We start from the raw sequence: 14,685 nt of genomic DNA on the forward strand, positions 1-14,685 counted from the left end.
ACTGCCCATTACTTATACCGTTCGTAATTCGCTGTTATGTATGTTATCTGAATCAATCGTATAGCTTTGATAAATTAAGCACTTAGACATTAAAGTACTGAATGGGACCATTTTCATTCACTCGTACTCTACGGAATCTCTTACGCTAGAGCGTTTACAATGTAGCAGGCGTGTCGCCTGATAATGTTTGCACGAGCACGCGAACACTCATGTAAAATACTTTAAATTACGTATACATTAAAGGTACACACTCGTATTTGTTCGCAAAAGTACTTTGTTTGATGTTCGAGTATATACACACTATTTACTATAAGCTATAACGCGACTTCTTTGACTTTTGATAACTTTTCTAGGTAGTTGGTAACACTGGCTCTCTCGGTGTTCATCGGACGCGTTGAACACAATTTCTGTGCGTTTTGCAGCTAAGAGGCTGGTGGCCACTATACCTCAAAGTTGTTTACTTCGTGGTCCGAACCGCAACACATTTTTTACATTCGACACCAGGGTGCAGCACATACAAAGGTCCTTACCTCCATGGATCTCCCTTTTACGCCACGTAGTATCCAACTTTATTTAAAGTCACTAAATCTGGATAATTTCAAATTCCAGCTGGTGCTGAAATTCACTGAATAGCGACGAGTGACTTTTTTTTGGCAAATTTAGGTGTTCTTTAGAAACTAGTCTGCTTCAGTTACATAATATCTTATCAGGTTTTCATGTGCGTCTGAAGGGCCATTCAGACCTGTGCTAATTTTTTTTATGCATTTTGCACTTTGACATCCACACGGTAACCGACTTTCTTCGTACATGGAAATTATCTCTCACAAACTTAAATTGCAAAGGAAATGGCCGACCACGCTTGCATCAATTCAACACGCACTTATCTAGTAACGGTGAAACATACACTATACCTAGAAATAGTAAATGGCATTATCACCTAATTAACCGTTAGTGAAAAATTATCAACTGATATTAGTTGATAATTTTTAGTATACTCTACGTCAGGGATCGCCAAACAGTCGATCGCGAGCTACCACTAGCTCGCGGGGTCATTTCCAGTAGTTCGTGAGGGGTTTAGCTAGAACAGATTATAGATAAAAGGGCAATAAGCATCTGGACAACTCGTTCCAATATCTGTGACCCAAACCTAACAAATATTGTGGATGAAAGTGAGTGTCGTCCTTCTAATTAGAGTTTACGAGCTGTATCTTTGCGGGCAAACCCTGCCCAAGACCGGCTGCGCAGTAGCAAGGGGGAGGAGCTACCGGCTGCGCGTCATAATCCTTGCGTTCTATCCTTGCTCTCGACCACCCAAAGGGCGAGTAGGTGGCAACTACATAAAAGTATCTCTCTCACACACTGCGCGGAGTAGCCAAGGCCACCCGCAAAGATACAGCTCGTCAACTCTAACATGGTGAGAAGCAAGAAGATAATGATTAGGCACATTTTTTAAAATTTTACTGTGTTTGTGAGAAAAGTATTTACGTGTTTCGAACTCTCTTTAAGAAATGACAGAATGTTACAGATAAATTAAAAATAATAAAATCATGTGATTTTTTTTTTTGTTATTTAGCGTCGCATTTCTGTAATATTTGGCTAACGGCAACGATCGCTGAGGATGAGCGATGATATGATGACATTGATGAAGGGACGCTCAAAAATAAAAACACTTTTCATGCCGGGATTCGAACTCGGGGCCCTGGCGTCTTATTGCTGTAAAAAATATTATACAGTAAAACCCCGTTAATCCGGACTATTGACCGGTTTAACGAAAGTCAGGATTAACTTAAATAACCTAAACGAACAGTAGAAAGTGCATTAAAACTCCGTTTATAGCAGCAAAACACGTTTATTATGGTGTATTTATGGGTATAGGCCTAACTACACTATACAGTACAGAACAAAGTCTGTGAGGAAACAGAATTTCATCAGTGGTTGACTGCCTTTTCTTTGGGAAGTTCTCTTGTTGACTTCTAGCCACATTTAAAATTCTGCTTTTTTTGCCTGTCCGGATTAAGCGATGTCCGGCTTGTCGGGGTCCGAATTAACGAGGTTTTACTGTATTCTTTTTATGAAGACGAAAATATAAATTTCAGAAAATTAGAGATACATTTTCGCTGTGTATAAAATTTTCATTTTGAAGTTAGAAGTTGAAATAAACAATGCATTAAATTTATCTCAATTGAAATATAACTAACTAGTCTTTCAATATGCATATAAACGCAATGCATTAAATTTGATAATTAAATCTCTGATTCAATATCAAAATCTTATTGCGAACACACGAATGTGAACGGCACGCGACGTCACTGCAATGGAGTAATCATTTTAATGTGACACTAATTGTGAACACATATGTAAAATATCCGTCCTCGCAGTTTCAACCCACAATCATCTATTTCATTCTCATATATCACTACATTGGTAAGATGGACTAAACAACATTTTAAAATGGAGATGATGACTATGTTCACATACGTTTCAATTTCACTGAGTGTCTCACTTCACGATCTATATTTGAGGGCCCCCACTATCACAGACAGATTACGGTTATACGTGTACTACTGGGCTTCGAGCGTACACCCCTCGTTTTGCTTGTTCGAGCGTTATTCGCTCGAGAGAAGAGGCTCTCGATTACCTAGAGTTGATTTTACTTCGCTTTTCTGCAACTTTTAACTAATCGCGAAGATGAGGATGATCGATGATTGAGGAAAATGATGATGGAATACTCACGAAGTACACCAATGTCTAGACCGGGATTCAATAACCACTCCGTCATAAGGTCGGCGAGTTTGTAATTCTAAGAAAAAGACAGTTTCGTGTTACATCTCTAAGGGCCCGGATCTTGATGACATTTCATCTTTTAGCTGGTGCAACGTAGACATTGCTAACTACTACAGAAATCCTGAACACCCTTCTCAGGTTGAAGAAATGTAATTTTTTGGTAATCTTTTACCATTTTTAAAATTTTGCGTCATTTTTAGGTCATTTATTGAATTTTTGAGTCATTTTTAGATCATTTTTTTAAAATTTTGTATCATTGCATGCTGAAACATAAGAAGTTCAACAATTTCTGTTCTATATTCAGTAGAATGTTATCTTGTGGTAGTTATTGTGTGTTTAACTACCAGCGCAACAAAGCAACATGCACCTTTAATGCAGTGAAATTATTTTTTCTCTCCAAATGTTTTTCAATTAATACTTGTGCTTTGACTGGATAGAAAGTATGGATACCTATTTTTTTGTGTAATACTCTGATATTTGTGAATTCTTCCCAATGTTATTGATTGTGATCTATAAAGTAAGTGTACAATATAAATATATATTCTATTTTCAATAAGCAGATTGAGTTTTGTATGAATTTTTGGGTCATTTTTCAAAGATTTTAGGTCATCAACATCCGGGCCAAGTAATATTTAGTTTATCATTTCATGCACTTGTGTTTAGGAATCATTAACCGCTGCAAAAAACTTAACACCTTGTTTATAATTTGCAACTTTCATTGCGTGCTGTAAGTGGTAGAGAAACCATAGGGGTGCGCCCCCTCATTGACCCATCCCCTCCTAGCCACCCTTCAGAAAACAAGTAAAACTAGTTAATGAGTGCTCTTTAACCTGGAAACTCATTTTAAATGGTATTTATATGTGCACATTAAACGTGACGCACCCCCAGTAACACGTTTAAATTCAAATTCTTTATTTGCCTGGGTGAGGTTCAGCCTGAGGCTGTTCTGCCACCTAACCCGTGTCATGGTTTACATTTCAATTTACATTTCTTATACATGTGTGGTTACAATGAGTTTGTGACACTTGCCCGTAGTTACATTTGCACGGAGCTGAATTTAGTGACTGTTGCACGGAGAGGTCAATGTCCATGACCGTTTAATTTGCGACGATCACGCTTGCACGGAAGTGCAAAATAAACTCGTTCCTCGCCAGAAACCTTGGAAACTCAATCTCCAAAATCTATACAGAAGAAGTTGGACCGGTCCATCGTGAAATCCTCCACCCTCGATTTCGCTAGGGAATTATTTTTCTTTACGAAGATTGTGTGTTGCAAATTCTGGAAAACAAAATTCTGGAAGGGGAAACAAATATTTACGAGTGTACAGTCGTTTAAATTGGAGACACAGCCGTTTAAAGTTGCGAGATGGAAGTCTATTGCGGCCATGTCAGTTTCGTAGCAGCCACCCGCACCCGTACCGATGGATATATAACAGTCGCTTTTTCAGGGCTAAAAAAAAAATCATTATAATTGCCCCCCGATTCCGGGCTCCGCCCCTGGGGTAATTGACCTACCTCCCCCTACCGCTACCACGGCCCCGCCTCCGCTCTGGCTACCCGCCTTTTTCTATATAGTCCCTTTAAAGGCATGTTAGAACCTGCCCAACACTAAATTTTCTACTTCACGATGACCAACGTGGACCTCAGGACAGAGTACTTGTGTTTGGCAGCGCCAAAGAAAGGGAAGCCTTAACGTCGTCTTTTTTTTTTTTGTTGATGGAACATTCAAAAGTTCCAGTAAGCAGTTCGGAGTTCGGACAACTCTTCTGCATCCATGCTGATCTGGGAAGTTAGTGAACACTTTCCGAGAAGACGCTGAATACCATGGTCACACTTACGATAGGATAACTCTCAATCAGGACGGCAAAAGAAGAAAGAAATCTGCAATTAGGTCTAATAAGATTATAAGTGACGCCTTGAGGAAACTTGAAGAGAACGGAAGTGTGAAAAAATTTCTTAAAGCAATTGCTTATATTCAGAAATTGGAGTAATCGCCTGGATAGTGTAAATTTGTAAATAATGTACATACAAATGAACTGTTTCTATTTGAACAAAAATGAACTGAAAAAGAAAGACGATGCTTTCCACTGGAACCAGAAAATCCGAGATCCCACCTTCTCAGCGCCGTCTTACTTTCCGTGCAAGTGTCACATCCAAAATAGTGATTCAGCCAAGGTCGATTGATCTGGGGCAGGATTCGTGCAAGTGTCACTCCGTACAACTGTCACTGCAAGTGTCCCCGAACCCTGTTACAATATTAATACAGTGTACGTATAATAAAATGTACGATTTAGTTACAGAATGCTACTGTTGATCAAGTAATTGTAATAAATGTTGTAGGAACAAAATGATACAAAAATTGTGAAAGACAACATAAAAATAAAAGCAAAATAAAAAAAAGATGTAGACAAAATGCATAACATAAACATACAAGTTACATCATAGTATTTGAGCACATTCTAAAGTGGGTTCGTGGGGTGGGGTCATAACCTCTCTTTGGTCCAGTTTTTTTTCTCCTTGAATTGTTTATTTTATGGACCGTCAAAAGGCATGAAAAATGGGGGCTGACTACTATAAAAATAATGCGTAACTCGCCCCCTTTCGAAAATCATGAACACGCTACTGCTCATCCCCAAAAATATTTTCTTCCAATTTGTCTCCCTGGTAAATTTTATTCTACTTCTCAAAAGGCAGTCGAATATCAACCTCACTTCTACGTAGTATATCCTGGACTGCATTATGCAGGTCAACGAGGCTATAGCGTCTGGACCTGCAGCCAGGAAAATCCTTTATGGGAATTGTGTTGTGCAGAAAGCTTATTTTTAGTTAATAACTGAATTTAAGTTTAATTAGTGCTTATTCGGGAATAATAACCAAAGTAAGAATTGCGTTAGATTGAAAAAAAAGTGAGCGTAAATTACACAACCCAGATTTTGTTTTCATATTCTACCACTAAAATGAAATACAATGGTTCCACAGTAGCTGTGCAGAAGTGAATAACAAAGTAGAATTACTGTGCATTTCAGTACACTAACTGTATACAATGTAAAAAAGTAATAAAGTAATAAAGGGAATGAGTTGTACTGAATTTCCACTCATCTGGTGAATCGAGTGGAGAAGCCTCTCCAAGGATATAATTAGTATTATTACTAATATTGTTATTATGGAATGAAATTGGTTCATTTTAACAGTTTTTAATAGTTATTATTGCATATTAATAATTTTAACCATGATAAAATCTACCACTATTATTATTTACCAGAAACATAACTATATAAACACATGCAAAACTTTATATATTTGTGTAGATATCAGACAGCAAAAATGTTCACTAAACTGTCGCGAAGAAATTAAGTACGTCAATTTGGACTATTCAATTTGATCGTATTCACGAGAACTCCGTGCATCCTAATCTTGCACTAAAGACAGTTTAATAATAAATGATTTTTAAGTACCGTGCCGGTACTTAATAAACATTTATTATTTAAAAACTTCACATAATGATCGCATCCCACTTTTAGCAAAAAAGAAAACAACATTGGTTTCAAATCTGCGATGATTATACGGTGATATATAGGAACTGTAACTCATTTACTCTTAAAAGTGACTTTCCGAAGACCATTAAATTATTATTTTTAATAGAAAGACTGAAGGGGCAATAAAAATATGTATATTTATATTGCCTTAAAATTCTACTTGGTAGATCTATAGTCCACCGACATTGTTTTACAGCTCTGGTTGTTGCTGAGGTACGGATGATGGACAAGGACGGACAGACAGACGTGACTGGTTCATTGTGATACATTTTTAAGTTTTGCTGATAAGTAGTATAAAATCAGTTTTGTGTCCATGGGGGACAAAGTTACCCCAAAACATTCTTCTACTTCTTTTTTCTTTTTTTTTCACTACGCCGTCTGCCCTGTAAGAAAACTTTCCATTTGAATAATACCGGGGCACTGAGTGATCCTTGCGACTGCTTATGTAGCCTAAGTAATTTTTATCATTATTTATTTTTGTTTCTTTTCGTATATACAGTAAAACTTCTAACGGACACCTCTATCTAAATTACGGACATTTTGAAATTCCCCGGCAGAAATACATGGGGTTTAATTTAAATATTACTTCTCAATAACGGACATTCTTAATAACGGACGCGGACACTGAAAACTACCTCCCCAACGCAAATAAAACTTCTTAATAACGGCAGCCTGAAAGAAAAGGTCGCCATTCCTGAAATTCCACACAACAATGGCCAGTATTTCGAACTAGCGCGCATTTTCTCATGTTACACCGAACGTATTTCTTTTTAAAAGTGTAGACAGTATTCTTTGTGGTTATCTTGAGAAGTGTGTCTCACTTCTGCTACAATAGCCAGTATTTCGAACTAGCGCGCATTTCCTCATGTTACACCGAACGTATTTCTTTTTAAAAGTGTAGACAGTATTCTTTGTGGTTATCTTGAGAAGTGTGTCTCACTTCTGCTACAATGGCCAGTATTTCGAACTAGCGCGCATTTCCTCATGTTACACCAAACGTATTTCTTGTTAAAAGTGTAGACAGTATTATTTGTGGTTATCTTGAGAAGTGTGTCTCACTTCTGCTACAATAGCCAGTATTTCGAACTAGCGCGCATTTTCTCATGTTACACCGAACGTATTTCTTTTTAAAAGTGCAGACAGTATTCTTTGTGGTTATCTTGAGAAGTGTGTGTCACTTCTGCTACGATGTCGCAGAAACGCAAACGACTGACTTTAAAGGAAAAAGTTGAAGTCATCAACATTATGTTCGTAAAGTACGTACTGTTATATGCTTATCCTATTGTGTAACATCATACACTTTTTCTGTATAGCGGATTCTTCTTAATAACGGACATTTATTTTTTTCCCCCGGCCTGTCCGTTATTGAGAAGTTTTACTGTATTATTAGTTTCATCACCTATCGCTTGTTAGCAATAAAGTTTAATTTATATTTAATATTTCTATATAGCTATTCATCATTCCATTTATCGGATGAACAACAACTTATTATTGTATGATTGAAAATAAATGACATGACAAAAAAAGCGCGTGACATGGCGCAGATGCCGGCATTTTCGTCCCGTAACGTCGCGCTTATTTACGCACATATCTTTATCTTGTAGTCAATTGTATTTATATTGCATAACGAGTAGTAACCAGTGTTATAAGGATTGCTCAAAGTTGTTCACGCGCTATCTCGGCCCACAGCCAAAACGAAAGCACTCTTATTTGCATAAGCGAAAATAAGTAAATGTAATAAAAATGTTTAAACTCAAAGATACAAATGTATTATGTAACAACAACAACCTATTATTGTATGAGTGATAGGAAATAAAACAATAAGCATTTGTAAATTCAAAGGCACTAATAAAGAATGTAAGAACTTCTCTAAATAACGATATACATTTATAAATGAAAAAAACAACAAAAAACGGCTGCGGTCACAAAATACCTCGCACACCTATTCATATAAAAAAACATGGCGGGCCCGCCGAAGGGTTAACGTTTAGTAGTACGTATAACTGGGATGGGGATTCTAGTGTACAAGAACATTATTGTTATTATTGCCTTTAGAAATACCGTTCGGGCTACATGCCTATATATTCCAACTATGGTAGGGATATAATCAGATAAAAGACGCTACGTTGCAAACGTTTTCCCTCAAGATTGCTGCCAGCCTCAGCAAGTGTGCCCATTAGCCAGCCATTCACGAGCCACTGAAAATATGGTTCAGTAGCGTTTCGTCCAAGTTGCAGTTCGTCCGAAAGCGAAATTCGTAGAAAAATGCTACAGTTCGTCCGCGACGGTTTAATGAGTTACGTTTCGTCCGAGCTTGGATCCAGAAATTTTAGTCATGGCAGATGGCAGCACTTTCTTACTAGCTGACGACTGTGAAGGTGAGAGGTTATTAATATTTGCAAGTTCCAGAGGCAAAGAAATATTAAAACAAACAAAAAAAAAAAAATCTTGGATGGAATATTTAAGAGAGTTAGCAAGCATTTTACTCAGTTGTCCACAGTTCACGTAGATTTAGGAAGAGACAAATGTTACGCCTGCAGTTTTTGCGTTGCTTCCTGACAAGAAAAAGGTTACCTACATTCGCCTATTTGAAGTTATTCTTTAAGTAGTACCGGAATGGACTCCTGAAACAGTGAACATTGATTTCGAGGCAGGAGCTATTGAAGCAATCAAACACATCTTTCCAAGAGCTAAAGTACTAGGTTGTTTTTTTCCATTTTTCACAAAGTCTGTGGAGGAAGGTACAGAACATTGGGCTTACGAGTATGTACAAATCCAATCAGAAAGTTCGAAACTCCATCAGGATGTGTGCTGCCTTAGCATTCTTAAAGCCGACGGAAGTGGGGGAAGGATATAACTTAAAATATCCATGGATTATCAGTGTGGGTCCATGGGTCACTTATGACCCCCTGTCGTGCATGCCGAGTGCGAGGCTATACGGCAGGCCCACCTCTATTTTCATAGAGGTGCCAATTAATTAAAAAAGGCACGCAGTCCTGGCTGGGGCTAACAATGGACCTTATCGCACTGTAAACCTAAGCAATGAACAATATGTTTTAAGGCTTCATTAAACACTATTAGGATGGTAGCCCTCGGACGAAACGCTACTCGGTCAGGTAACCGTAAGCTGCCTGTTCCTGGAATTCGGACGAAACGCAACTCGGACGAAACGCTACGCCACGTGAAAATATATCCATGATGACTATTAATACCTCGCGATCCCACTACATCAAACAAAACGTCATTTTGCAGAAATGCTATTTAATATAACAAAGCTTTCAAGTTGTTCAAATGTTCAAAAAGGGTGTTTACCTTTGACACAATTGGATTGTTGTGCGAGGTCTTTCAACGGCGTAGTGGGGGGAGTGCTCATTGGCTTCGTCGCTCAACGCCATTTCAGTTAAAATGGAGCAGTTCCCTGGCCTCCTCGCTCCCCGGATCTGACGATGTGTGATTATTTGCTCTGGGGCTACCTCAAATCAAAAGTGTATGTTGAAAGACCTCACACAATTGGTGATCTCAAGTTAGCTATTCGCAACGAAATAGCGGCAATTCCGAATTAAATGCTCGTGAGGGCGACGTCCAACTTAAAGACAACGCTACATGAATGTGTAAGGAATGGAGGTCATCATTTATCATCATGTATCAGACACGATTTTCAAAACAAAGAAAAATTATTGTAAACACTGAAAATGGCAATTATTTTTGTAGCAATTTTGATTATTAAACCTTGCATTACATTAATTGTTTTCTTTATAAGCACATTTCAAAACCGGCAGCTTTTTCTGCCGGTCCCTGTATAATAATTATGTGTCTTCAGGCAGGGTGTAATGTACACAGGGACCATTACATATTATTATAATATATTAACGTCAATTATAATCCCAATTAATGTAATTTTATGGATTCGGGTTTTAAGAATATATTTATGGTGTACACAATTGCAATTTATAATCATTATCTGTCTTTCTGAAATATATTCAAATTTTAATTTCTTAGTTTTATCTTATATGTCTTACAGACAGCCAATGCTGTGCTATTGTCCGAAGCATAACAAGCATGAGTGTGTGACTCGAGATGAAGAATTTGTGGAACCCTACATACACGCCCAATATAAAGGGTGTCCGAATTGAAACGTCCTAATCGCAACTGTCTGTAACTCCACATGTATCTGATGTATCCAAATGAATTATATATCAATGAATACACATAGTCATAAGGTTTCCGTGAGCAAAGTAGTAATTAGTACATTTAGTACATTTAGTATATTTCTACATTCGCCCCACAAAATGGACGGAGAATGTCGAGCCGATACTCAATTTTCCGCCAGGTTGCCTGTAGCATGTGTAGTGTGACTGTCCCAGTGGCAACTGTAATCGTTTCACGAAGCTGTCCCATACTGTCACTTTGGTTGAATACACCATGTCCTTGACATACCCCCACAGTATTAGTTACTAACTTGAGATTTAAAGACACATTATTACTTCGAATTCTTTCACCACCTGGGATACAAGGAAACAGCGTCATCTTTCTTTCTTGTAACTATTTCAAATTTTCACTGTTATACTACCATCTACCACTTGGCATACGAAACAAAATGGTCGCATATTTCATATATATTTTATTTTAATTAAAGCATTCCAATCCAGACACCCTGTATATTATATTAGTTGTGTTCTACCAGTAATTGAAAAGCCACAACGTAAATAGTAAATAGAAGTGCAAATTTTTATATTTTCCTAAAGACACCTCTTGAAATCAGTAACGTAAAATTGGACCATTTGCGCATTGTACCTCCAGTTATGGATTGTCCCAAGCGTATGTATACTATACCAGTATCATATGGATAGGTTAGGTTTGTTTCCATTTTATTTTTAATTTTTTCATTCAATTAAATAACATTATAAAACAATATAGTATAAACAGAGAATTTTACAGGAAACGAATACATATGAGGTACTATGACCATAATTTTGGTGCTCGTGATTTTTTTAAAAAAATTCCTATTTCCTGTTCAATAAGCCATAAAGTACTGTGTGCTCTTTCCTAAAGGAAGCTACTTAATAGGCTAAAATACAGGGTATCTATAAAAGAATTCCTGGGTTTTGAAGCTAAATATTTTATTAAAAACTGAAACTCAGGCAAAAGTAAATACATATTTTTGAAGGTAATGTTATCAAGTTTTGTTTACAATTTAGTAAATTCCAATGTGTGCCTGCCCCGTTTGTAGCACGGCACACATCAAAACGATAATCGACTTCTTGCAACGTCCTGGCCAGCACGTCTGGGGTGATGGTTGCCACAGATGCGATATTACTTTGCCTTAGATGGTTAACATCTTGAATTTTCTCCGCATAAACCATGTTCTTCACATGTCCCCATAGGAAAAAGTGTAAGGGAATAAGGTCCGGACTTCTTGGAGGCCATGGAATAGGCCCTTTTCTTCCAATCCACACTTCCAGTTTCTTTAAACGCCTTAAGCCATGAAGAATGGTTTTGTCCGAAGGCGTAACACCACCATACTCGCGTCGAAAGTTCCGCTGTAGTAATAACAGATCCAGTTTCTCCAAGTCATATCACACACTGCGCCTTCGGTTGTGGCGTCGTCGTTGCACTGAACTGCACTTACTGGGTTCGGCTCGGCCACTTCAAGGTCAACGCTGCGCAGCGTTGCCAACCTTTGTTGGAATAAACTCCAAACGGCGTGAATAAAACTTGATGAGCTACTGATTTCAAAGTAATTAACTAACCTGAGTTATCTAATACCGTTTGCACACTAGGATTGTTTAAAACCCAGGAGTTCTTTTATAGATACCTTAGGCTATATATCATCTGCTACAATTGTGACCCATCTCACATGAATTTAATATCCAGTATCTTTTAGGAAACTAAATACATCGATTTGATCTGAGATGCAGGTCATGTTGTCAAGTTTCTTCCAAAACCTTGCCGCGTAGTAAACAGCTTCCGTTTGCATATTCTCCACCATTCAACGAGCTGTCCCACAAAACTCTTTGGAACAGTTCCGACTCTAAGTAAAACCTTTGATACAGATTGTTAGGAATTCTCTCTTAGGGAGATCCAATAAAATTGTCACGCATTTGGCGTTTGGCTTGTAAAATAGTTCAGTAGTTCTATAAACTCCGAGGGAGTGGTCAGTAGCGAATAAAAATTCTGCGACATATCCTTGTACGTGTATCTGAAACAATGTTTGTAGCCAAAGCTCGTTGATGTATGCATTAGTTACGTTTCCACAAACATTCCACTCTCACACATTTTGTATTCTTCCAGTGTGTTTTTCACCTATACGCTGTTCCTACGTAGTTCCGAAAAAGGCTGACTAACGAGACTTTCCTCAGTTGCTTCATATTTTCTTCTCCCCTAGCCTTTTAGGTTAATCGCGACGATGAGAATGAATGGTGGTTATATGAAATACATTAAGAAACCAAAACAAATACGAATGCCCTGTCCGCAATTTCGGTCGAGAATCTTCAAAATAAGACTGAGAGTCAAGAATATAATGGGCTTGATAAATTAATATATTTAGTTTCTGTTACTTCGCTTTTCTGCCACATTTGGCCAATCGCGAAGACGAGGGCGAGTTATAATTCATTGGTCGAGACGATGCTTGTGCAGAGACTCGTTTTCGTTTGCTTGCTCCACAGACTCCTTGGACAGAATATACACTCTCTTGTCGCACTAAATGCAGAATGGCGTTGAATTAATCCCCTTCACGGTTTTTTGCACCACGTGATGGCAGTCAGTTTTAATTAGAGAGTATAGTATAAGTTGATATATTCCAATACAATTTAAGTCACCGGACGCCCAGTGATGTTCATTCCAAAAACACCAGCCAAGTAACTAGTAAGATGCCGAAGCTCCCTTCGCTATGATTACAGCATTTACTCTTCGAGGCAGGCTTTGCACTAAGTTCTGGTATATAATAATAATAATAATCCGTGGCTTGACAGCCCTGGAAGGACCTTGACCTATCTCCCGACTGCCAGTCTCCCTCCCAAAATTTTCCTACAGGTGTGGAGATCTTCAACTAGTAAATGGGGTGACGTGGGGTCAACACGTAGAACCCTGAGTCATTGTAGGAGATTTCCAAGACCAGATTACGCTACTCACTCGTAGCTCCCCAATTTCCTCACGATGGTGGGTTGCTACCGGTCCTATACACAGGTCGAAAATCCAGAGACTGAACCCAGGCGGACCCGAACCCATGCCGTCCAGCAGTCTGAGACTGCCACGGAGGAGGAATTCCTGGTATATTGCGGGTGATTTTTTTCCCCCATTCGGTCCTGTAGCCTTGTGAATAGTTTATGTGTGGTTTTCGACCGAGTGGGTCTGGACGCAACCAACGCTCCAGTTCATCCCAAATATGTTCTATGGGGTTCCAGTTGGGGCTTTGAGCGGGCCAGCTAAATCTACCTGATTGTCCTCAAACCACGATGCAATGGACCCTGCTTTATGGGCATGGGCATTATCGTGCTGATAGAGAAAAGGGCCCATTCCAAACTGTTGCCACAGTGTGGACGGCATGCTATTGTGTAAAATGCCCTCATGTACACTATTGTTCATGTGCCATTGACCAAAACTAATTGCCCGAGCCCAAACCAGGAGAAACATACACTACCGCCACTTTCACTTGTATGTCCAGAGACTTTTGGCTATGTAGTGTAGTTTTGCTTCATGATAACGTCGTAACGTTTATAAATATGTACATTATATTGAATTTCGTTGTTTCAGATTGTGGCGTGAGCAGGTTCTTCAACCACCGCCAGCCCCGATGGGTCCCTGGGAGCAGCCGTAGGAGTCACATGCTGCTGCTGGACCCCACCAGGATGCCTGGGAAGGGCCGCATCGTCAACGGGAAGGAGACCCCGAGAGGGGCCTGGCCATGGCAGGTGGGTACTTGCTATTTACTTTCATGTGATTTCCAAAGAACAACGTGCTTCTTTTTGTATTTCAACACAGGCACTGTAATTGAAAGCAAATGGAAAGTTATTACTTACACTTATTGTATCTTTTGACACAACTTGTTACTAAAACAACAATATTAGGGGGGACGAGGGGCAGTTTCCCCCCATTTTTCACTACTTTTGTCCCCCGCACTATCCTAAAGCTTATATGCAAAGGGAAATATACTGTACTTGCCTGCCCCCCCCCCCCGGTTTTGGAACCCAATCGCCGCCACTGGTTAAACGTTATTGTTATTTACTTCCCTTAGGACGATGCAGTCATCCATTGTCCACCTCCGCAAAGAGTCCTACGGTGCCAAGGGGCCCTTGTTCGAATCCCTGCCTGGGCGAGGGTGTTCTTTGTGAGTGTCCCTTAGTTAAATTCATCATATCATCACTCAT

General features: G+C 38.9%; 1 protein-coding gene across 1 annotated transcript in view; it reads left to right on the plus strand.

Annotated features, from left to right (window-relative positions):
• The window catches only part of LOC145999472 (chymotrypsin-C-like), a 77,546-nt gene that overhangs the window by 39,847 nt on the left and 23,014 nt on the right, over positions 1-14,685 (plus strand). Inside the window, exon 2 of the mRNA XM_083136440.1 lies at positions 14,072-14,229. Coding sequence (XP_082992566.1) covers positions 14,072-14,229 — 158 coding nt within the window. The remainder of the gene's footprint in view (positions 1-14,071; positions 14,230-14,685) is intronic.

The sequence above is a fragment of the Lepisma saccharinum genome, chromosome 15 (genome assembly GCF_977018435.1).
Source record: "Lepisma saccharinum chromosome 15, izLepSacc3.1, whole genome shotgun sequence".
Lineage (NCBI taxonomy): Eukaryota > Metazoa > Arthropoda > Insecta > Zygentoma > Lepismatidae > Lepisma > Lepisma saccharinum.